At 34.6% G+C, this 25,333-nt stretch overlaps 1 protein-coding gene and 1 long non-coding RNA gene across 13 annotated transcripts in view; both read left to right on the forward strand.

Annotated features, from left to right (window-relative positions):
• Nucleotides 1-865: 865 nt before the first annotated feature.
• On the forward strand, nucleotides 866-3,061 carry LOC125253093. Its single transcript, XR_007181361.1, has 3 exons — nucleotides 866-942; nucleotides 2,619-2,666; nucleotides 2,760-3,061. It is a non-coding gene; the product is annotated as an uncharacterized LOC125253093 (long non-coding RNA).
• Nucleotides 3,062-21,391: 18,330 nt separating this feature from the next.
• The window catches only part of tcf7 (transcription factor 7), a 63,440-nt gene continuing 59,498 nt past the window's right edge, over nucleotides 21,392-25,333 (forward strand). For 2 of the 12 annotated variants that reach the window (XM_048166851.1, XM_048166853.1), the window contains exons 1-3: nucleotides 21,392-21,773; nucleotides 21,866-21,932; nucleotides 22,506-22,609. In XM_048166851.1, the coding sequence (XP_048022808.1) occupies nucleotides 21,591-21,773; nucleotides 21,866-21,932; nucleotides 22,506-22,609 (354 nt within the window). In that variant the 5' untranslated portion in view covers nucleotides 21,392-21,590. The remainder of the gene's footprint in view (nucleotides 21,774-21,865; nucleotides 21,933-22,505; nucleotides 22,610-25,333) is intronic. The other 10 variants (XM_048166852.1, XM_048166854.1, XM_048166855.1 and 7 more) reach the window with 6 other exon arrangements.

The raw sequence follows: 25,333 nt of genomic DNA on the forward strand, positions 1-25,333 counted from the left end.
CAGATATACGGATGCATTAGTCTGGTATCAACAAAGGCACAGGGAACAGAGAGATGAAACATTAAACCAAATAAATACACGATTAGCCTATAATCATATAAGAATTGTCTCTGGTATTTAGAGACAGACTGAAATGTTGTCCCTGAGTGCCGTAACGACATCTCTCATAAAGGTTTGCAATTTGTAAAGTAAACAATGATCCGAAAAACACTTCGCTAATTAACACACAAAACACCATTGGTTTGATTCTTCCGCCGCCTCACCGGAAGTTGTACCCGCGTCCTTTTTTACAGTAGCGCCCCGCGGAAACAGGTGGATAGTAAGGTGAGTAAAGATTTCTGAAATGGAAACCGAGGACTTTTCCTACTTGAGTGGTCAAAATCTCATTTGTTATTATCTATTTATTAAAAAACGGGGACAATACATTTTTAAATGTTTTTGTTTTTGGGTGATTCTCCAACTATGGTACATTTTCTGTCCTTGACAGATATTAAAAAAACTAAAAAACATTTCCACTTTTTTTTTTTTTTCACACTACATGTGTAGGGGAACCTATGTATAAAAAATAATTGTTCAATTATGCGTTTTTTACTATTTTGCCTCTGTCCCTAGGCCAGACTTTGGGTCTTCAACCTTATCTCACTTAAAATCTAATACTGATATAATTTTAAATTCAAACAGAAAGTATGAATTATAACCCAATTCATTCAAATCTAATATTTTTTTTAATATTTCTTTTCAATTTGACATATTTTAAACATGTTGAACACTTGTCCCTTGGGTTCACTGTCATTTCCACACCTCTGCATTAAATGCAATCCCAGGCTCAGTGCTCTAGATTTGTATACTCAGTAACCATAGTAACTGACACTCCAGAGGAAACCACATGGCTGAATGAAAGAATGGTCCCAGCAGAGGTTAATAAATTGGAGATATATCAAGGTAAATATGAGAAATACTGCGAGTATGTTTATTGTATGTCATTTCTGAACCACTCATAATTCATTCCGACGGAAACATTTCTGGATTTTTACAATTTCATCAGGTGATATTTGAGATTATTTAATGCTAACTCTAAAACTAACACTAACAGGCTAGTTAAACATGAGATATTAGAGGGAAAAGGGGAAAATGTCTTTTCCACAACTGTCTTTTCCACATCTGTCTCCATGGAAGTGATAAAGACAGGTTGGCTTGGCAAGGACATTGTTTGTGCTTAAAAGCAAAGTAGTTTGCCTATAGTACTAAAAATATAGTGTAAACACATAAACTTTACATATAATGTCATAGAGAATGTTTTAAAATGAGTTATCTTTTTTATTACTACTGCTGTTAGGCCAGTTGTTCATCAATACACTATCCCTGTTTGAATTAAAAATAAGAATAAACTTCAAACTTGAATTTGAGATTCATTTTGTCCAACACATATGAGGTCATGACTCAGTTTTGCATTTCCATCATTTATAATTCTACTACAGGTTTTATATCTGAAATGTTATTTTCACCATAACCCGCCTTTCCCTTGTCATTTCCACAACCACAAATATTTTTTGGTAAAACATTTAAAAAAAATTAAGTTAAGGTAATGGTGGTGGTGGTGTTGATTATTTAGCAGTTTAGGGTAAAGTATATGTATATGAGTTGAAAAATATCAGTTTTGAAAATGTCAGAAATATGAATGAAAGGTTTCAGTGGCTTAGTGTTCAGCCTTTTTTGGTGTTAACTTTGTAAAATCTTAACAGTTGCATTTCAGAGAAATAAATCAATTTACAATTTGGAAAGATGCAAGTGTGATGTGTAACCCAGTATATTTATAACTACAAATATTTCAACATCTTTGGTTGAAAACACGTTTTTGTTCGGTTGTGGAAATGACTATTTATTTTGCGATGTCTGGAAAAAATGTAAAAAAAAATACATATTATTTCATAAAAATCAGCACAGCCAACTTCAGGGCAGGTATCTAGGCATACTGGGGAAACAAATTATGCCAGTAATATTTTAATTAAAAATGTTTCATTTTCTGAAAATGTCCAGGTCCAAAAAGTACCAGTTGGAGAATCACCCTTTTAATTGTTGTGGATTTCTTATATTATTACATTCATAATTATAATGACTTAGTTGGATTACTAGGATTGTTGCTCTGGTTTTAATACAATTCACCAAAAAACTATTACACAATTAATAGTAACCAAGCACAGTTCAAAACAATATGCCTGTTAGACAGAAAAATACTTTCCTTTGCAACGTAAATAGGTGATTTGGGCTTAGAGAGATTGACTTGGTACCAGTTTAGCATTTTACTTAATTTCATTTAGGCGGAAGACTCAGTTCTGTAGCGTTGTGATTGTAATGACAAGTAATGATTAATTATTTATGAATAAAGGTAAAATTTATATATATATATCAGAGTTGATATATTAGTCAACATGCCGTGTATGCCAATGTGAATTTTTAGAAGCAGAAGCTTTTTATATATATATATATAAATATATATATATATATATATATATATATATATATATATATATATATATATGAAATACAGTGATGTGTTAGCTTATACGTCCTCAACAAGTAACGCATAACTGAATAAAATGTATTTTGATTTCTTACAGCTCTACAGTGTGGGACAGTTGTCTTTGCAGCCTGGGAATAAGTTTTCTGTAAGTATTAGCCATTTTAATACAATGTTTTAGAGGGTTAGTTCACCCAAAAATGAAAAGCATGTTTATTGACTGGTATGATATTGCTAACAGGTTCCTGGTCAGAATCAACCCTGAAGATGGAAATGCCAGACAGACAAGGTGCCAGACAGGGAGTCAGCAAGGGGACCAAAAGAGAGGTGCAGAGGAAGGTGACGGCCATCAACCCACAAAACCTCAAAATGGTGTCTGCACCCACACACACACTTGTTTCATTTCGTTTGTTTGTTTTTTTGTTTGTCATTCTTTTACCCAACCCAATCCTCAAGTTCTCTTTTCTTGTATGTTTTTGTTTCATTTACATTTGTGCACACTTAAAGGGTTAGTTCACCCAAAAATGAAAATAATGTAATTTATTACTCTCCCTCATGTCGTTCCACACCCGTAAGACCTTCATTCATCTTCGGAACACAAATTAAGATATTTTTGATGAAATCCGATGGCTCAGTGAGGCCTGAGCAATGACATTTCCTCTCTCAAGATCCATTAATGTACTAAAAACATATTTAAATCAGTTCATGTGAGTACAGTGGTTCAATATTAATATTATAAAGCCACGAGAATATTTTTGGTGCGCCAAAAAAACAAAATAACGACTTATATAGTGATGGCCGATTTCAGGAAGCTTCAGAGCGTTATGAATCTTTTGTGTCGAATCATGATTCGGATCGCGTGTCAAACTGCTGAAATCACGTGACTTTTGCGCTCCGAACCGCTGATTCGACACACTGATTCATTTGTGCTCCGAAGCTTCCTGAAGCAGTGTTTTGAAATCGGCCATCACTAAATAAGTCGTTATTTTGTTTTTTTGGCGCACCAAAAATATTCTCGTGGCTTTATAATATTAATATTGAACCACTGTACTCACATGAACTGATTTAAATATGTTTTTAGTACATTAATGGATCTTGAGAGAGGAAATGTCATTGCTCAGGCCTCACTGAACCATCGGATTTCATCAAAAATATCTTAATTTGCATTCTGAAGATGAACGAAGGTTTTACGGGTGTGGAACGACATGAGGGTGAGTAATTAATGACGGAAATTTTCATTTTTGGGTAAACTGTCCCTTTAACAGCCGTTAATACTTGTAAATTGCTGATTCACTTAACATGCAATGGTTTTAAATAAAATGGTTTTAATAGTTTGATTGAACAAAACATATTTTTGACAAGAACATTGTTTGGATTGTCTTTTGATTTGCAGGTATTCTGTCATCATTAATATTACTTCCTATGAATTTACATATTGTAATAACTATTATATAATTATAATGTTAATATTATTAGTTATTTTGAAAATTGCAGTAATATTTAACAGTAATAAATCAATATTGATATTACAGTACAATGCTGTATTATTAATTACAGCAGAAGCAAACTAAAAGTAGAGAATGCAGTAAAAATACAGTACAGTACTGTTTTGTAGAATTACAGTAGTGTTCTTGTGTACTGTAAATTGAATTATAGCACAATTACTGTAAATCAAAATACAGTAACTTGCTGGCAACCCTGCTGCCAGTACTGTACAGTAAAAATACAAGAAAATCGTTAACAGTGTTGCACATTAGCTTGATCCAGCCTGAAAAATGCTGTTTTTTTGTCATGATTCGAGCGTTTAGAATCAAAATTTATGAGACGGTTGTTGTCAGATTTCATTGGTGATTTCAAATATGAAAGATTTTTTCGAGAATTTGGCCAGCGAGTGAAATGACTTGTCTTAAAGGTACTTTGTTTTAGCTCAGCATCATGAATACTCTTAAAAATAAAGGTTCTTTATTGGCATGAAGAATCTTTAACGTCCAATGAAGCTTTCCATTGGACACAAGGTTCTTTATAATGGAAAAATGTTCTTTAGATCATTCACGCTAAAGCCGGACACACATTTAACAACTAGCTCAACACACAGCGATTGATTCCTGCGACTGAAGCAGATTTAAATACTTACACACCGCCTGTAATCGCCGACTGGACGCGTTTGAGCACGATCAGCCGGTACGATTTGAGTCCCTCTGACCTTCTTCAGTGTATTTTATCTATTGGGTCACCAAAATATATTTTTAAAAGCTTTTTGAATTAATTGAAATGTCTCCTTTAATAATGTTTAAAAACATGACATGCATTCTATGAAAGTGGGATATGAATAATAAAATGAGAAAAAAGTCCATTCATTTTGCCATTCCCATAAATATCCGTCTGTGCTTTTTTACTGATAATGTTTTCATGATTATTCATTAAAATCACATCATTTAGCTCCGTACCTCAGTAACCCCTCAACCCCGTTACACAAACCATAATGAACTGATACTTGTGTGACATTATTAATAGGAAGTGACATCATAGAAGTCTTCTGAACAACATTGTGAGCAAGTTAACCACCTTCTTTAATAATTATAACTAAATTATGTTGTGAAATTGTGTTTGTCGAGCTTAACGACTCAACCCCGTTACATCGATTAAAGATAGAAAACTATTACTTGTGAAAATTATCTTTGTTATTTCAACATTATTCATGATTTCTTAATATCATGCATGCCATGTGCTCTCCATTTATTCACTAGATTAAATAAAAAAAATGAAACTGGCACCGTGTTCGTTCCATAAGTAGAATAGGGAAGGTGTGGTTCATACAGCGTAAGCTTTTTGAAGAATACAGAAAGCGGAAGCACGTGCAAGGCGATTATTTGTGTTTATAAAGCATATACAGTTGAATTTTTTTTCGAAAATGACAGATCATTTCTCTAGATCAGACTCTTATTCCTCGTCTGGGATCATGTAGAGCTCTTTGAAGCTGCACTGAAACTGACATTTGGACCTTCAACCGTTTGGTGCCCATTGAAGTCCACTATATGGAGAAAAATCCTGGAATGTTTTCATCAAAAACCTTCATTTCTTTCCACTGAAGAAAGAAAGACATGAACATCTTGGATGACATGGAGGAGAGTAAATTATCAGGAAAATTTTATTTGAAAGTGAACTAATCCTTTAAAGTTAGTTGAACTCTGTCTGAAATGTTCAGAGCGATCATAAGAAAACTGATCAGAAATTATGAGGTTTCTGTCACAAAAAGTGTCCATTTCAGGCTTTAGTATAACAAAAGCGTGAGATTTTATATTTGCAATGACTGAATTAGTGTGAGGGACATCTGATTAATAGGAAAATGTTGATTTTATCACAAATACATTTTATAATAATAGTCAGAGAGCTCCCATAGTGTCCATAACTTAAAATAATGACCAATAATAATAGGGATTTGATGCCTGAGATGTGTTTTTCTGGAAGTTAAATACGTCATTAATGTTGTGGGGTGTTCAGAAAAGTAATGCATTTTGGTAAAAAATCTAAAAATGTGTCCAAATCGTCCAAATTTGGTGGAATGACTGAAGTATCAATTTGCATTCATAATGGGCCGTACGGTCGTTAAGTGTGTCCCGGGTTCTGTTACAAGGTCACGCTGAACTTTAACACTTTCTTGTGTGAACGAGCTTTATGACGGCCGCTACCAGCGATCAGACAAACGAAAGAGCATGTGGGACAAGAACTAATGCAGCAGCTGGGTTCCTGACATGAGAAGTGAGATCATCTGCCTTACTTGAGCTCATTCAGTGAACAAAGCCTCCTCTGCTGAATGAACTGCTTCCGCCTGAGCGTCGTGTCGAACCGATCAAAAGATTATTGTGAAGCACTGATGTCTCTGCGGTGAGCCTTGTGTCGCCATCTTTACGAGGCTCTGTAATCAGTGCCAAGCAGAGCCGGCCTGTGACGGGCATTAGAGGGTGTGAGGATGTGAATGATGTGGAAATGGAGATGAGCGTTTGTTCCCAGCATTGATCCGCAGATGAAGATTGATGGTGGGAATGAATGTGTTGATCTGTTTTCCCACACTCGTGTGTACATTTACTTTCCTGCGCTCCGGGTTTGATTCGCTACCATGGGAAAACAAGATGGTGGCGTGTTGCTGGAGATTCCTGTGGGTTTTAGCAGGAGTGAGATTGTCTCGGAGACTGTAAATGTCTTAATGCCATAGTTAAAGAGACTGTTATATACAGGCAGCGTTATTAAGACAATATTAAAAGGCATTTATCATTTCAAACCTGAAGAATCCCTTGTGACTTTGACTTTTAGAAAGAGTGCTTCAGAAGAATATACTTAAGTGTGACCTCAACCAATGTAATGTTTCGGACACTTAATTGCAATTAAATTAAAATATTGTTTAAATTATATTAATTGCAATTAGCTGAACTTTTTGACCCACTTAAGCATATTTTTATATACTGTAATTACTTCTTCTATTATCTTTGAAATAAGGTTAAAGTGATGAATTTACTGACAAGCATTTATGGTGAAATAAAATATATTAAGTTTTAAAACAACCCAAGTTGGTTTAAAAATGGACAAACCCGCAGTAATTGGGTTGTTTTGACCCAGCAGTTGGGTTAAATGTTTGTAGTTTTATTTAACTCAACTATTGGTTAAAAATGACTGTATTTCTTGCTTAAAATGAACCAAAGTATGTTGGAATTTAACATTTATTAATATGTTTAATAAAACAAGTTTAATAATTAAACACTAAACATTGATTAAATTGCATACACTCTAAAAAATGCTGGGTTAAAAACAACCCAATTTGGGTTGAAAATGGACAAACCCAGTGGTTGGGTTAAATGTTTGGCCAACATGCTGGGTAGTTTTATTTAACTCAACTATTGTATAAAAATTACTGTATTGCTTAATTAAAATGAACCCAAAATATGCTGGAAATTAACATTTATTAATATGTTTAATAAATGAGCATTTATTAATAAGATAATGAATAATAAACAATGAACATTTATTAAATTGCTTATTAATAAATGTACACCTTTTGATTATTATTGTTGCCTCTAGTAATTATGTGTCTGATTTTTAATTTCTCACCTATTTTGGATTCATTTTAAGCTAGCCATATAGTCATTTTTAATCAGTAGTTGGGTTAAATAAAATGACCCAGCAGGTTGGGCAAACATTTAACCCAACCACTGGGTTAAAACAACCCAATTGCTGGGTTTGTCCATTTTCAACCCAACTTGGGTTGTTTTTAACCCAGCATTTTTTAGAGTGTATTAATAAATGTTCACCTTTTGATTATTATTGTTTCCTCTAGTAATTATGGGTCTGATTTTTAATTTCCAATCTATTTTGGGTTCATTATAGTAATTTTTAAGCAATAGTTGGGTTAAATAAAACTACCCAGCATGTTGGTCAAACATTTAACCCAACCACTGGGTTAAAACAACCCAGTCACTGGGTTTGTCCATTTTTAACCCAACTTGGGTTGTTTTTAACCCAGCATTTTTTAGAATGTAATTTCTATTGAAAGTATCATGTATTTACAAATATATATAATTACACATTAGTAACGATATAGTTGCAATTTAGTATATTTAAAATATATTAACTTTAAGTCAAAACACTAAAGGCAAAAAAAAAAAAAAATCATGCATTGGTCAATTTTGAGACTTTGTGTTCTTTGGTTTTCATAAAGTTATGGTTTCTATAGTGAAGAAGAAAAAAAAACCATCCAAAATACAGTTTTATTGCACTTTGTTTATTCTGAAGGGTTGTTGATATCATTCGCTTGATTTATTGAACATTTTATGCCTAAAAACATGCATATTTTCTGTCTGTTGACAGTATTTTCTGATTTATGAAGTGATAAAAAGAGAAATCCAAAAACCTTTAATATGCCAGAATCTTTATCTATTTTTCAGATTTCTGTTCTGGAAATGTATGCAAATTAGTGCATATTTATTAAGATAATGCATCATTTAAATATTTAGACATTTCAGAAATTTGTTTGCGATTGTTAAAGTAATCAATCAACTGTATGCTGAAATCTATTATATTTTTCTTCACCTGAGGTGTCTTGCCTTAATTGAATAATATTACAAAACAATTAAAATTTTAATCAAGAGAGTCTGTCTCTCTGCAGCTTCTGTATGAATCTATAAGGGTTCGTCAGGCGCTTCATATACTGAACCTTTAGGAGGTTTAGTGTTCATTTGTTAATTTTCTTTTAATTCATATTTAACTTAATTAAATGTCGTGAATTAAAAAGCATGTAAACAGAAATAACCTGTTAAACATGAAAGTATTATGCAATAATTAATAGAATCTGTTTGGCATTGGGCTTGATTACACTTTATTTTACCTTGTTACAGTGTAATTATACATTTAAGTACTGAGTAATATTAATTAATAGAGGTTTAGCATTAGGGTTAGTTGCATGCATTATACTTATTATACTTTACACTCTAAAAAATGCTGGGTTAAAAACAACCCAAGTTGGGTTGAAAATGGACAAACCCAGCGATTGGGTTAAATGTTTGCCCAACCTGCTGGGTAGTTTTATTTAAACCAACTATTGTTTAAAAATTGCTATATGGCTAGCTTAAAATGAACCCAAAATAGTTGGGAAATTAAAAACCAGATGCAATTAGAGGCAACAATAATAGACAAAAGGTGAATATTTATTAATAAGCTTTAATATTTTATTAATATAAATTTAATAGTTTAATAGTTTATTAATATACATTTATTAATAAGCAATTTAATAAATGTTTATTGTTTAATAATTATTCATTGAACATTAATACATGTTCATTTCCAACATACTTTGGGTTAATTTTAATTAAGCAATACAGTAATTTTTAAACAATAGTTGAGTTAAATAAAACTACCCAGCAGGTTGGGCAAACATTTAACCCAACCGCTGGATTTGTCCATTTTCAACCCAACTTGGGTTGTTTTTAACCCAGCATTTTTTAGAGTGTACTTATTATACTTTACACTCTAAAAAATACTGGGTTAAAAACAACCCAAGTTGGGTTAAAAATGGACAAACCCAGTGACTGGGTTGTTTTAACTATATAACTATATGACTGACTTAAAATGAACCCAAAATATATATGTTGGGAATTAAAAAATAATATGTTGGAAATTAAAAATCAGACACATAATTACTAGAGGCAACAATAATAATCAAAACATGAACATTTATTAATAAGCAATTTAATAAATGTTTATTGTTTAATTATTATTCATTAAACATTAATAAATGTTCATTTATTAAACATATTCATAAATGTTAATTTTAGAATAAACCCATTTTAGGTTCATATTAATCAAGCAATACAGTCATTTTTAACCTATAGTTGAGTTAAATAAAACGACCCAGCAGGTTGGGTCAAACATTAAAAGGGTTAAAAACAACCCAATCACTGGGTTTGTCCATATTTAACCCAACTTGGGTTGTTTTTAACCCAGTATTTTTAAGAGTGTAACTTGTAACAAGGACACAGTCAAAAAAAATATCTTGAAAGTGTGTGAAGCCTTCATCAGTGTGTGTTGTGTTGCTCGTCATGAACCTGAAATTCCTGCGCTGCACCTGAAGGGGTCAGTCACATTCAGGTTTGTCAGAGCTTACGCTTGACTCTTTAATCTAATGTTCATTTCCAGAACATACTAACTCTTGAACTGAAGTGCGCGGGTCAGAAAACAAGACGTCTTTGTCGCAGCAGATTTTCTTCTTTGTTGATGTCAGGCTGTGGCTTTAAGGTTGTTGTTTGTATGAAATGATCCTGACAATCTCCATGAAGCTCCCATGTTTCCCAGCATTCACAAAGAGCATAAAAATAAATCAGGCATGAACACTGGAGCTGGATTTCAGTAGATTTACTATTGTTATCGGACAATACCAGTGGGTTTGCTTCTCGTCTTACAGCCTGATGGTTTAGTGACTGGATTATTAATAAATGTCAAATATAATCGAGGGTGCATGAATTAACACACATGCTACATGCCTTTATTTCCAAAGCTTTTGCAGTTTGAAAGGATTTATTTATGCTTTTTCATTTAGACGCTTCCTTCCCCTCATGAAGGGAGATTTAAGAACAGAATTACAAATTAGTTTATTTATTTATTGTAATACAGTTGTAAGAAAAAGTATGTGAACCACTTGCAGAATATGTAAGAGATTCTAATAAGAGAGATCATACAAAATGCATGTTATTTTTTGTTTAGTACTGTCCTGAGTAAGATATTTTACATAAAAGATGTTTGCATTTAGTCCACAAGACGCTGAATTTATTAAAATAACCCCATTCATAAGTATGTGAAGCATTGATTCTCAATACTGTGTGTGGTCACCTGATGATCTATGACTGTTTTTGTGTTTTGTGATGGTTGTTCATGAGTCTCTTGTTTGTCCTGAGCAGTTAAACTGAGCTCTGTTCTTCAGAAAAATCCTCCAGCTCCTGCAGATTCATCAGTTTTCAAGCATTTTTTGGAAACACGATGCATTAAGAGTTGGGGGGTGAACACTTTTGAATTTGAAGATCAAGGTAAATTGTACTTATTTTTTCTTCCGGGAAACATGCAAGTATCTTCTGTTGGTTTCCGAAGGGCAGAACTAAATGAAAAGCAATGATATTTAAACAAAATAAGAAAAAATTGTGACATCTTCATCCTGTTCAAAAGTTTTCACCCCCCGACTCTTAATGCATCGTGTTTCCTTCTGGAGCATCAGTGAATGTTTGAACCTTTTTTAATAGTTGTGTTTGAGTCCCTCAGTTGTCCTCAGTGTGAAAAGATGAATCTCAAAATCATATCAAGGGTTCAAATATGCAGAAGATGCTGGAAAACTGAAGAATCTGCAGGATCTGGAGGATTTTTCTGAAGAACAGAGCTCAGTTTAACTGCTCAGGACAAACAAGAGACTCATGAACAACCATCACAAAACACAAAAACAGTCGTGGATCATCAGGTAACCACACACAGTATTGAGAATCAATGCTTTACATACTTATGAATGGGGTAATTTTAATAAATTCAGCTATTTTTTTTTGTTTTATGGATTATATTTAAACATCTTTTATGTAAAATATCTTACTCAGGACAGTACTAAACAAAACATAACATGCATTTTGTATGATCTCACTTATTTTGTTCAAATATTTCACATTTTCACAGATTCTGCAAGTGATTCACATACTTTTTCTTACAACTGTATATAATGTAAATTTATGTCCCTCTTACACTTAATTATCCTGGTTAAATAAACATTAGATAAAAAAAAAGAGATGCATTTTTACATTTATTCCAAAATAATAACTAAAGACAGTAACAATTTAAACAATATATATTATTTGTGAACTAATGTTCAGCTTTTCTTTTAATAGTCATCTTATTTTCAGCAGTCATCAAGACATGAAGATGCCTTTAATTTCACCAAACTCCCCACAGTCATCATGTTTTCAGGCCTTTTTATGTTTGATTTTGACATAAAGTGGTGATATCTGAGTGGCTGAGCTGTTTATTTACTTTTTAATTAGATTTCCCATTAATGCAATTGTCCGATTTGAGAACTCACACTAAAACAAGAGGAATGAACCAATCATAACCGATCATATCCGATCATATCCGATCACAGCGCACACATTAGGGAGTCTGTTAAAACTCAACGGGATCAGGGGAGGCAAGAGAGATGCAGCGTCCCGCTGTAACTGCACCTGCGGGTGTCGCTGTTGGACAGCGTTACTTCATAAAAACAAGTGACTTTTACACTTTTTAATGTCACATTTTGTAATATTTGTGTTTTATTTTTGTATTAAAAGTAAAAGTCATAAAAGTGTCATAAAAGTAATCCACAGAGGGTTAATAAAGGCCTTCTGAAGCGAAGCGATGGGTTTTTGTAAGAAAAATATCCATATTTAAAACTTTATAAGCTATATAGACGGCCGTACACATCGATTTACAGAGTGACCTCTGACCCGACACATGACGCAGGATGTAGCAGTAGCGTGAGCGTAGACGCCTCTCACGGTTCAAACTCAAGCTCCTCTTCTCTTATATCGAAATCCTCCAATATTTCTCTTTAAAATGACTAATTTTAGACTTCTCATTCATGACCGGTGTTTTGTTTTGCTCTAAATTCCTCAATGCGTCATGTGTCGGGTCAGAGGTCACTCTTCCGCCGGAACTGGATGCATACGGCCATTACCGGAAGCTAGTTATTATAGTTTATAAAGTTTTAATTATGGATATTTTTCTTGCAAAACCCATCGCTTCACTTCAGAAGGTCTTTATTAACCCTCTGGAGTCGTATGGATTACTGTTATGATGGATGGATGCGCTTCAAAATCTCGCCCCCCATTCACTGCCATTATAAAGCTTGGCAATACAACCAACTTGGCTATACAAGTCAATTCAACTTAAATTGCATTAAACTGACTTTTAAAAAAGTTGAAAACTCCTTAACTAATTCTGATGATTATTTCTGATATGTCATCATAACTTACTGATCGTGTCATTTTCACAGTGAAGGAGGAATAGCAGGTGTTGATCATTTCTACTGACATGGTTCATGTAAATCTATTGTTATCCAAATTTGTTGTCCTTCAAACATGTTAAAATGCACAGATGTAGATCAGAGAAAAGTGCTTGTCTATCTGAACAAAATGAACAAGTTCCTCATTTCACAGCTTTTAAAAATAATGTAAGAAATAAAAGTAAAAGTGGATGTGTTCCAGTTTGTTATAAAACATTGATAACTGAAGCATAAAACAAAGAATTTATGCTTCTAAAAATAGCTTTTCTAAACCTGACCCTTTTGTTATACGATCTGAAATGACAAAAGTGATACAACATTTATTATCAGGAGAAATGCAATGTTAAAGAACTGAAAGCAAACAGAATCAGCACTTTTGATTCACATATTTCCATACTAACTATGCTTCAAATGCATTTTGTTTAATAAATCACACTATTATTGTTGGTAATTGGGCACTTTTGAGTCACAGTGTTTAAAAAGACACACTTCATGGAGACTCAGAGTTTAGATCAGTCACACACACACACACACACACGCTCACGGACGTGTTCACACACGTGTGTTTTCCTCTGACGCTGGGGACTTTCCATTAACTTCATATTGTTTTAAACTGAGCTGATGATGTTTTCTACCCCCCAAAAACTCTCAAACAAACCTTTCTGCATCCTGGATGTTTTTAAGAAGACGTCAGTTATTTGTTAAGCTGTTCAGCTCTTACTATCATGTTCGGTCTGACACACACACACGGTGGTTTGTGTTCACTCAGAGATCTAAACAGTTATCCATCATAAGAATCTACATCCTGTCCAATGCCACATCAGTGTCCTGTGCGATGGAAACACTGGCCCCAAAGCCGCTGTTAAACATCAAGTCGACGCTCCACCCGCCCTCTCACCACTACAAACACACCACAGCAGCTCCACACGGCCAATCACAGCTCCTCCAGGACAAAAACACGCTTCGCAATTAATGCAGCCAATCACGTCGCGCCGCTGCCGCTCATTCTGCAGAATCCCACAAGACAAATCCAGTGGAAATGAAGCATGCGAGAATCCTAACCGTGTGTTACACTCCTAAAAACACAGCAAGATCCTTTAACATCCATGCAAGCTTTCCTCTGCACTAAAGAAGGAAAAGTGGTTCTTTCAAGAACTGAAGAGAGCTTTTGCAACCTTTATTTTTAAATGAAAATGAGCTTGAACCACATGAACATCACATTTCAGAAGTGTGGATTTGGATGCAATAATGTTTGGATCATGTTAAGGGTTAAACCTGCTTAAAAAGACATGTAAAACATGTTTAAATGAATTACTATAAACATTCATTATTAAGCACAGATCATGAAGTTCTGTCAGAATGTTATGCTTGTTTTTTAAAATGCATTAAATTATTTGAAAACCACATTGAGTGAAATTAAATGAAATTGATTTGAATTGAACTGAATGCATTTTTGTCACTGTACACTCTAAAAAAAATGCTGGGTTAAAAACAACCCAATTTGGGTTGAAAATGGACATACCCAGTGGTTGGGTTAAATGTTTGCTCAACCTGCTGGGTCGTTTTATTTAACCCGACTATTGATTAAAAATGACTGTATTTCTTGTTTGAAATGAACCCAAAATGTGTTGGAAATGAACAATTATTAATATGTTTTATAAATGAACCTTTATTAACAAGTTTAATAAATAATAATTACAAAATAAACATTTATTAAATTGCTCATTAATAAATATTCACCTTTTGATTATTACTGTAATTATGTGTCTGGTTTTCAATTTCTAACCTACAGTCTAAATAATGCTGGGTTAAAAACAACACAAGTTGGGTTGAAAATGGACAAACTCAGCGGTTGGGTTAAATGTTTGACCCAACCTGCTGGGTCATTTTTTATTTAACTCAACTATTGTTTAAAAATGACTATATATCTGGATTAAAATGAACCCAAAATATGTTGGAGATTACAAATCAGACAAATAATTACTAGAGGAAACGATAATAATCAAAAGGTGAACATTTATTAATAAGCAATTTAATAAATGTTTATGATTTAATTATTACGTATTAAACATATTAATAAAGGTTCATTTCCAACATACTTTGGGTTCATTTTAAGCAGGAAATACAGTCATTTTTAATCAATAGTTGAGTTAATATTTAACCCAACTGCTGGGTTTGTTTATTTTCAACCCAACTTGGGTTGTTTTAACCCAGCAATTGGGTTAAATGTTTGATCAACCAATTTTGTTTAAAACATTACTATATGGCTGGCTTAAAATGAACCCAAAATAGGTTTGAAATTATTGTTCATTTAATAAACATATTATTAAATGTTCATTTCCAACATATTTCAGGTTCATTTTAAGCGAGAAATACAATAGTTGAGTTAAATAAAACTACCCAGCAGGTTGATCAAACATTTAACCCAACCACTGGGTTTGTCCATTTTCAACCCAACTTGGGTTGTTTTTAACCCAGCATTTTTTAGAGTGAATGGATATATTGAAACATCAATAAAGCAATAAGCATGGCAATGATTTCAGAAACACACCCAGACGTGTATCATAAGCTAACATCTGTATGATTTTAATGTGTATTATGAGTGCAGACTGAACTGATTAGTGAACTGATAAGAAACCAAAGGCACTGAGATGATCTCATGTGTGTCTGATCTGAAACACGACTGATGAATGACGCTGTAGTTCACTACAAATAAAGCCTTGACTGATCTTTTCATTGTCGGGTAAAAAAAAGAGTTTGTTGAGCATTATGTCTCTATCAAGCTCAGACATGTTTTAATGACCCCTTATAAAAGCATATGCATGCCACATATACAGGCTTTAATGACGTGTGAATACTTCATTCACGTCACTGAGACCTTCACGGAGCCTGTGTGTTTGTAATGAACCCAGAGAATCACAGCTCATCTCATCAAGGTGTTAGTGAAACTACTGATCCACAAAGAGCCAGAAAGATACTCAAGAATCCTGCTTCTGGAGAAGAAGAGGGATTGAAGTCTGCTGAATCAGAGCTGAAACATCTCATTTCTGCCGTCAAACTCGTACTGATATTATGCAGAAAGTGCATTGAAATTATTGCATTTCTCTTTGTTTCAACAAAAGCAAGTCATTGAGAAACCAACAGGACCTCCTTTTTACACAGTAGAAAAAAAAATAGAAAATGTACATCAGGTAATTTAATTGAAGAATTTCCTTTAACCTAAAACAACATAATGCATCATTCAGAAATAAATGAAAATAAAATTCCTTCATATTGTGCCATATTTTTAGACTTTTCTTAAGATGTTCATACGCTTAATTTGTAAATGTGTGCATGCTTAAATCTGTCTACTACTGTATAGTATAGTAATATATTGAATTTTATTCTTTATTATTGTGTTATATGCACTGGAAGCTCTTTTCATACACTATAAAAAAGAATTGTTGGTTTAACATAAAAAAAGTAAGTTGGTCGCCTTAAAATTTTGAGTTCATTGAAATTAATACAATGAAGGCGATTGATTTAATCAACAGAAACTCAAAACATCTGAACCACATCAATTATTGAAGCTGATTTGACAAAAGAAAAAATAACAAATCATGAAATTTTTTTTTTTTTTTACACATTGGCTTTAAAGCTCATTCACATTCTGATCATTTTGCAATAATTGAATTACTTTACAGTAAGAAAGCACACTTCTGCTTCAATATTTTATACTTTCACAGAGTAAAATGTTTGTGTTAAAAAGCATGCTTTCTGTTCTCAGGTTTGGATCAGTTCATGAACAGCAGAAGAAGAAGAAGAATGATAAATGCAATTAATCCTGTAATTGTGCATGTAATGACTAATATTAATTCATAGTAAAATGCCAATACTAACACAGTATTTAGTAATTGCATATTGTTGGTGACTGTCATACATTTCAGATCTCTTTTTATGCAATTGAGTTTTGGTATTTCAGCGAATATTCTTATAATTGTATAATTTGTTAAATGAAGTTAGGAAGCACTTGATGTCAAACGAAACAAACAAAAAACTCAACGCTAGTGGAAAAACAATGAGACTGAATGGAAAATGATGTTCCTGTGAGAGCAGCAGAACGATGAAGTTAATGAGAAGGAGAATGAACATTTATAAACTGAACTTTCCACTGAGGTAACCTGCAGAAGTGCAGCACGTTTTTGCACGCCGATCGAATCTCGCGCGTCTTAAAATAGAAGCCCCGCGTCGGTTTGCAGGCAGAAAGATTATGCTTTTTCATTAATGTGTTCTGCACGCGTGTGCAGATGAGCGTGTGCATGTCGTATATGGGTTTGTGTGTGTGAGTGTGTGAGGCTTGAATGGTTGTGCTTCACATCAAAGGCTCAGGCAAGACTCTGCATTAACAAGCCCCTTTGTTTCCTGCCAGAGAGAGAGAGAGAGAGAGAGATTACAACAACAGGTCTCTCCTGAGCTGCGGAGGCCACGCTAGCCGCGCGAAGTTCATCGACAACACCAATCACGTGACACGCGGGCGCCATGTTGGAGATGCCCGCCGCTGGCCTTGAAAATCCATAAATAAAATTCAATCAAATCATCATGTTTCTTAATAATTGCGAGCGAATGCCAAGCGTAGTAAAACAGCGCTGACCGTCGCTCGAAGGGCGCGGCCAATAAAAAACACACAAGTGGCTCGAGTTAAACTGTGGCTCGACCTCAGTTAAAGGATGTGATTTAATTAGTTTGCTGGAGATTATTTAGGAAGCACAGTATATAATTTTTAGGAACTGCACTTATCCTGGAAACCATCAAAGCTTGTGAACGCAGCCTGATGGTGTTGTTCTGTTCCACTGGAAATGCTGGGTTAAAAACAACCCAAAGTTGGGTTGAAAATGGACAAACCCAGCGGTTGGGTTAAATGTTTGATCAACCTGCTTTGTAGTTTTATTTAACCCAACTATTGATTAAAAATGACTGTATTTCTTGCTTAAAATGAACCCAAAGTATGTTGGAAATTGACATTTATTAATGAATTTAATAAATTGCTTATTAATAAATGTTCACCTTTTGATTATTATTAGTAATTATGTGTCTGATTTTTAATTTCCAACATATTTTGGATTCATTTCAAACCAGACATATAGTCATTTTTAAACAATAGTTGAGTTTTTAACCCAATCACTGCGCTCTAAAAAATGCTGGGTTAAAAACAACCCAAGTTGGGTTGAAAATGGACAAACCCAGAAATTGGGTTGTTTTAACCCAGTGGTTGGGTTAAATGTTTGCCCAACGTGCTGGGTAGTTTTATTTAACTCAACTGTTGTATAAAAATTACTGTGTTGCTTGCTTAAAATGAACCCAAAATAAATTAACATTTATTAATATGTTTAATAAATGAGCATTTATTAATAAGATAATGAATAATAAACAATAAACATTTATTAAATTGCTTATTAATAAATGTACACCTTTTGATTATTATTGTTGCCTCTAGTAATTATGTGTCTGATTTTTAATTTCTCACCTATTTTGGATTCATTTTAAGCTAGCCATATAGTCATTTTTAATCAGTAGTTGGGTTAAATAAAACTACCCAGCACGTTGGGCAAACATTTAACCCAACCACTGGGTTAAAACAACCCAATTGCTGGGTTTGTCCATTTTCAACCCAACTTGGGTTGTTTTTAACCCAGCATTTTTAGAGTGTATGTTTATTATTTAATTACATACATATTAATAAATCATATTTTCAACCTTTTTTGGGTTCATTTTAAGCAAGTAATACAGTCATTTTTAAACAATAGTTGAGTAAAATAAAACTACCCAGGAGGTTAAGCAAACATTTAACCCAACTGCTGGGTTAAAACAACCCAATCGCTGGGTTTGTCCATTTTCAACCCAACTTGGGTTGTTTTTAACCCAGCATTTTTTAGTGTGTGGAAAGTGCTTGTGCTTATTTCCAGGTATTCAGGTCTCACCTAAACACCGCTTTGATGAAAATCATTATGTCTCAAGTAAAGATTATTTTGAGACATCAGTTGTCATAATTTCTCATGTGCTCTTGCTCCATCACGAACAAGCGACAGACACTTAATTCAATGCAAACACGTAGAAAAAACAGCAGGTTCTGCTCAGTGAACGTGTTAGCGTTGCGTTTCCTGCCCCTGTGGCTTCCAAAATGGTAAATTATACACTCTGACATTTGAAGTCACACAATGTCTGTGCAAAAGACAAATGCTGAAGATAAAGAAATGATCTAGGCCAGCTGAGGAACAAATCCCTAAATCTAGAACATAAACCTGACTTCTATCCGTCTGGCAGCATGCAAATCTGAGCTCAGGATGGAAAACATTGAGAAATCATTAGGAAAATGGTGCTTCCATGATAAGCAGCTGTCTATATTTAATCAAGGCAAATAAACAAGGTCTCATTTATAATTTAGATTTGCATGCATTAAACAGGCCATTTTTAATCCATTTATTAATATGCATGGAAGATATTGTATAAATATGCAGCCTTATGCAAATACTAGACACATTTTTGTTTGTGTTTAATTCTTATTCCCAGCTGTAGTTCATGACAGTAAATGTACTCAAATATTTCTGCACAGCATGGGAAGGAAGGATTCATTATTTCTCCATTAAAACTCAAAGAGTCAAAACTAAAAAATAAGTCATGCACAAGAAGGTGATCGCTCAATATTTCACAAAAAAAAAAAAAAAAAAAAAATCATACTTTTCACAAATGTGTCATTTAGAAAATTCTAATCAGCACATGTATTTAATATGCCACTAGTAACTTATATGAGTAATGAGTTGAAGTAACATGTAATTGACCCTGTTGGTATAAACACACTCTCCAAAAAGTTGTTTTGACCCAGCAGTTGGGTTAAATGTTTGCTGGGTAGTTTTATTTAACTCAACTATTGCTTAAAAATACTATATGGCTGATTAAAATGAACCCAAAATACACTCTAAAAAATGCTGGATTTAAAAAAAACCCAAGTTGGGTTGAAAATGGACAAACCCATTCACTGGGCTGTTTTAACCCAGCAGTTGGGTTAAATGTTGCCAAACCTGCTGGGTAGTTTTATTTAACTCAACTATTGTTTAAAATTACTGTATTGCTTGCTTAAAATGAACCCAAAATATGCTGAAAATTAACATTTATTAATAAGTTTAATGAATAATAATTAAACAATAAACATTTATTAAATTTCTTATTAATAAATGTTCACCTTTTGATTATTATTGTTGCCTCTAGTAATTATGGGTACCTATTTTGGGTTCATTTTAATCCAGCCATATATTAATTTTTAAACAATAGTTGAGTTAAATAAAACTACCCAGCAGGTTTGACAAACATTTAACCCAACTGCTGGGTTAAAACAGCCCAATGACTGGGTTAAAATTAACCCAATCACTGGGTTTGTCCATTTTCGACCCAACTTGTGTTGTTTTTAACCCAGACTGTAGGTTAGAAATTAAAAACCAGACACATAATTACAATAATAATCAAAAGGTGAACATTTATTAATAAGCAATTTAATAAATGTTTATTTTGTAATTATTATATATTAAACATGTTAATGTATAATAAAACTTGTTAAAACTTCATTTATTAAACATATTAATTTCCAACATATTTTGGGTTCATTTTAAACAAGAAATACAGTCATTTTTAATTAATTTAATCCAGCCATATATTAATTTTTAAACAATAGTTGAGTTAAATTGGGCAAACATTTAACCCAACCACTGGGTTAAAACAACCCAATTCGCTGGGTTTGTCCATATTTAACCCAACTTGAGTTATTTTGTTAACTTGAGTTATAAAAAAAATCTTCTTTTTTCAATTATGTTGACTGCATATTTGTAACTAAGTGTTAAATACCTTGTTTATATATATATATATATATATATATATATATATATATATATATATATATATATATAATTTCTAAATTCAAGAAACGAGACTCTTGTCTTGTCAAGGTAAACTGAAGCTCTTCCTCGGTTTTATTGCTCGATCGCTAAAAAGGACAATAATCTCTTTGATGACGGGTTCCTTCTTGTCTCATTTTTCTCAGAAATCACTCATTCACGCGCTTATATCTTACTTTATATTTCAGTAAGTTGCCAGTGAAGCCCATGCTTCTTCGATACTTTAGGCCAGTCTGAATTACAATCATTTACTCCACGGCTTCCCTCTTTAAATCATCACGTTTGTGTGTTGTGTGCACTGTATTCTCGTGGATATGAGAGTTTCTAATGATCTCCCTGAAGCTCAACAGTGTGTTCGTGTCCCTTTAAGAGCGGACCCCCCTTCGGCTCATTGTAGCTGTCAATCACGCGTCGGTCTCTTTGATCTTCGCTGTTCTAAAGCTCGACTGTTTGTTACTTTCAGGTCGCGCGGAGCGTCACAGCATAAAGAACTTTTCCTCCCTCGCGCGAGTCTCAAACGCTCACCCGAGCGCGGAAAACAGCGACGACAACAACAAATCAAAAAGTACATTAATAAAGTTCGCTCGAGCGCGTGAATATGCCGCAGCTGAACGGTGGAGGGGGAGATGATCTCGGGGCGAATGATGAGATGATCGCGTTTAAAGATGAAGGAGATCACGAGGAGAAGATCCGCGAGAGCGCGTTCACGGAGAGCGACCTGGCCGATCTCAAATCATCTCTGGTCAATGAGTCCGAGATCAGCCAGAACTCCAGCTCTGCGGTAAGAGCGCGCCGGGAGCGCGTTCATGCGTGTGTGTGCAGATGATGTTGTGGTGATGTGTGAGAGAAATAAAGTGTGTTTGTGATGAACAGGTGATCAGAAGAGGACATCAGGAGGATCAGAGGATCTACAGCGATAAACGAGAACATCTGGACGACGGTGAGACTACACACACACTCACACACACAGAGAGAGAGAGAAGTTCTCTTAATATGACAAATTTGTCAGGGAAGAGTTTTTAGTGTGCATTACTTTTTTTCTTTTTTTACCTTTATCTACAAGCAGCTGTGTGTGTGTGTGTGTGTGTGTGTGTGTGTGTGTGTGTGAGTGACCTTGTTTACACAAATCTGTGCGTGTGGCTTTGCTTGAGACAAAATTGCCTCCGGAAATTTGCTAACATTTCTTGAATGCATAAAGTCTTATTTTAGTTTTGGCTTGAATTAAAAGCATCTTTAATTGGGGGAAATTAAAAACTTTCGTCTAAGTCTGATATGTAACTGATGGACTTTTCTCGGGGGAAAACCTGAAATCTGCATCCTTAAATAAGCTGTTGACTCATATTTTTTTTTTTGCCTCTAAAACATTGTTTGATCTATTTCCGTTATTTGCGCTTTAGAACCGAAACCGCTTTGAAGAGAATCTGTGATTGATCATCGTTATATATTTTGGAGAGCGTCTGATTATGATTATGATGTTTTCACATGTTGTTGTGTCTCGTTTTCTCCCTTCAAGTGCCCAAACATCAAGATGGTGGAATGTATAAAGGACCGTATTCTGGATACCCGTTCCTGATGCTGCCGGAGCCGTACCTCCCGAACGGACCCGTCTCGCCGTCTGTAAGTTCATGGCAACACTTCTTCCGTCTGTATCTGATCAGAGGAGTCCAGGTGTGTGTGTGTGTGTGAACCGCACTGAAGTTTGCTGAGACAGGCCTGTAATTACACTAGAAGAAAAGGGCACTGGAGAGTCCCGCTCCGTTCGTTTGATTCGAATCTTAAAGGGATAGTTCACCTAAAAATGATTTTTCTTTCCTCTGCTGCTGAACACACAGGAAGATATTCTGAAGGATGTTTGTAACCAAACAATTGTTGGGCAAAAAATGATACAGGTTTGGAACATTTTCATTTTTGGGTGAACTGTCCCTTTAAGCTCATTAAATATTCAAATATTGCTTTAGATCTGTGCATGCTCTTTTCAGAGACGTTTTGGTGTCATGATGCACACGTTTGGTTCTGTTAGTCGTTGTTTACTCAACACGATTGATTTTTTTGTGTGCAAACTTTGATGCTTTAGACGGTAAATCAGCGCCGCACTATAGTAGTTCTGCTTGGTTATAATTGTGCAGATGACCTGTAGCATGACATCATTATCGTTTATCTGAAGACTTTCACCGTGTGGCTGTGTGGACGTAGTGTATTTATGAAGAAAAACGTGCGTGCAGGAACTGATTTGAGCTTCCTGTCGTTATAAGCTTGTAATTGCACAACTATATCTCGCGCTGTAAAGTTCACAGATAGTTAGTTTCACTCAAACCATCCTTAACTTAATTTAACTGAGTTGTTTCTACTAAAAATGAGTGTTGTCAGCTGTACTTAATAAGTGTTTGTTCAGTTAACTTAACATTGCAAAAAATGAATGTTGACATAACTAACTGGGCAGTGGATTCATAGTTCCCAGCATGCTTTGCAAGGGACTGCATTAGGAGAGTAAATTTAGGGATTAAAGTGTTTTTCAGTAAAGATAAAGATGTTGTTAGTGTTTAATGTTCAGTTATGTTTGACATTTAGAGAAGTTTTCTGTAATGTTTGTGAATTTTAGGAGGAGTGGCGCTTGTGTTTTCTCATGTGCATGTTTATAAGATGAAATTCCTGCTCTCAATTCAATTGAGTTTGTTCAATGAGTTCATTTTTGAGTGCATTTTAGTACATTTAATTAGGTAAATTGTCAATAAATGTGTTCACCTTATGTATCAAACTTTATCATAACATATAAATATTATTTAACTGTGACCATTTCAACATGATTTGAATTTACTCTTCAACTTCAATTTCTTTTGTTCATACAACTAAATTTTGTGCACAAAATACTCAATACTCAAACACTTCAGACACCTCTTTTTTAAGTAAATCCAACAATGCATTTTTTCTACTGCGTCTTTATGAAAGCATTATTAGGTGTGATGATGATGGCGGATTTGTGAATGTGCTGTACAGCTGTGAAATCTTCCAGTTTTTCTCAACTTTAAATGCTGATCAGTGAGTCAATGTGAATGCTGAGGGCCGTCGTACGGGAAGCGCTGTTATGATTAGTGTTCATGACACAACTAGTGCTGTTTTAGTCCTCTTCTTTTCATCAATCCCGTCTGAACGCAAGTCGTTTTCCACAGAGAAACCAAACTGTAAGGTCTTCCAAATTTGGGGATTGTTTTTGGGCAGATTATAAATTATAGTTGTGTTGTGGATTCAAGCTCGGAGCTGATGTCAATGCACAGCTAAGCTGCTGATTTTACACAATCACTGTGGATCCCTTGTTGAGTTGTAAGTGTAGTTGTTTTCCACAGACGAAGCGATTGATTGAAGTTAAAGCTCTTGCTCTTGAACCGTTGTTCAAGCAGCCTTTAGTCTTGGAGTAAACAATAGAAGAACACTGGCTTTGTGTCATAATCCACCCAGAGCAGCTCTGACCGACGGCGATAAGTAACAGACACTCGATTACACCATCATTTACCCATTCTGCCAATTCAACTGGGACACAATTGGAAAGCTTGCAAGTTCTGGGTTCGAAAACGGAAGCCGTGATCAGCACGTGTCACTCGTCGTTGTGCTGTGAAGCTCAAACCGGAGGTTAATTCACGCCTATATGAAATATATTAAACATATTAAAATACAAATATTGATAAGAGCCCCATTTCTCCAGTCTTTGAAGCGAGCGCCTGCGGACGAATCCTGCATGGTTATTTATGGAGCCGGAAATATTTGGGAAGCTATCAAAACCCGTCGGATGCCCTCAGGTGTTTATAGCTGTAATTATTGGTGTGGTCGTGTCTGTTCTGCCGCAAGAGAGAGAGAGAGGGGGGGACAGGTGTTTGAGTCGTCTCAGAGCCGTGCTCCAACATGTCAAGCCCATGAAGTCAGGGCTGTCGAGCAAATTCTTCTCAGATAACGAAGACTTTCATCGAGGTGTGAGGCAGATGATGTAGTGGAAACCTTCATTCAGAGCGACTGGATAGTTGAAGTCCAACTTCACTTGATTGGTGGAATCTCTTCTAAAAATGGTCGATTCAATACACATCAGCATGTGCACAATACAATAAACAGCAACTGAAACAAAAAGCTGCAGCGCATTGATTGAGAATCCTGAGGCCTACTTAGACCTCCAATTTTGATTTATTAATTTTACCGAACAAAAGATTTCCGTAATCTGTTCGCTCTAGCGTATGCTGCTCCTAAGTCTTCTGTTTGATGGCAAAAGTTGATATTCCTCATGCAAGATATGAGAATGGTCAGACATAAAATCAGTGTTTGGTTTCCCTGTGGGTCATTCCTTGTCAAATCAACCAA

The sequence above is a fragment of the Megalobrama amblycephala genome, linkage group LG18 (assembly GCF_018812025.1).
Source record: "Megalobrama amblycephala isolate DHTTF-2021 linkage group LG18, ASM1881202v1, whole genome shotgun sequence".
Taxonomy (NCBI): Eukaryota; Metazoa; Chordata; class Actinopteri; order Cypriniformes; family Xenocyprididae; genus Megalobrama; species Megalobrama amblycephala.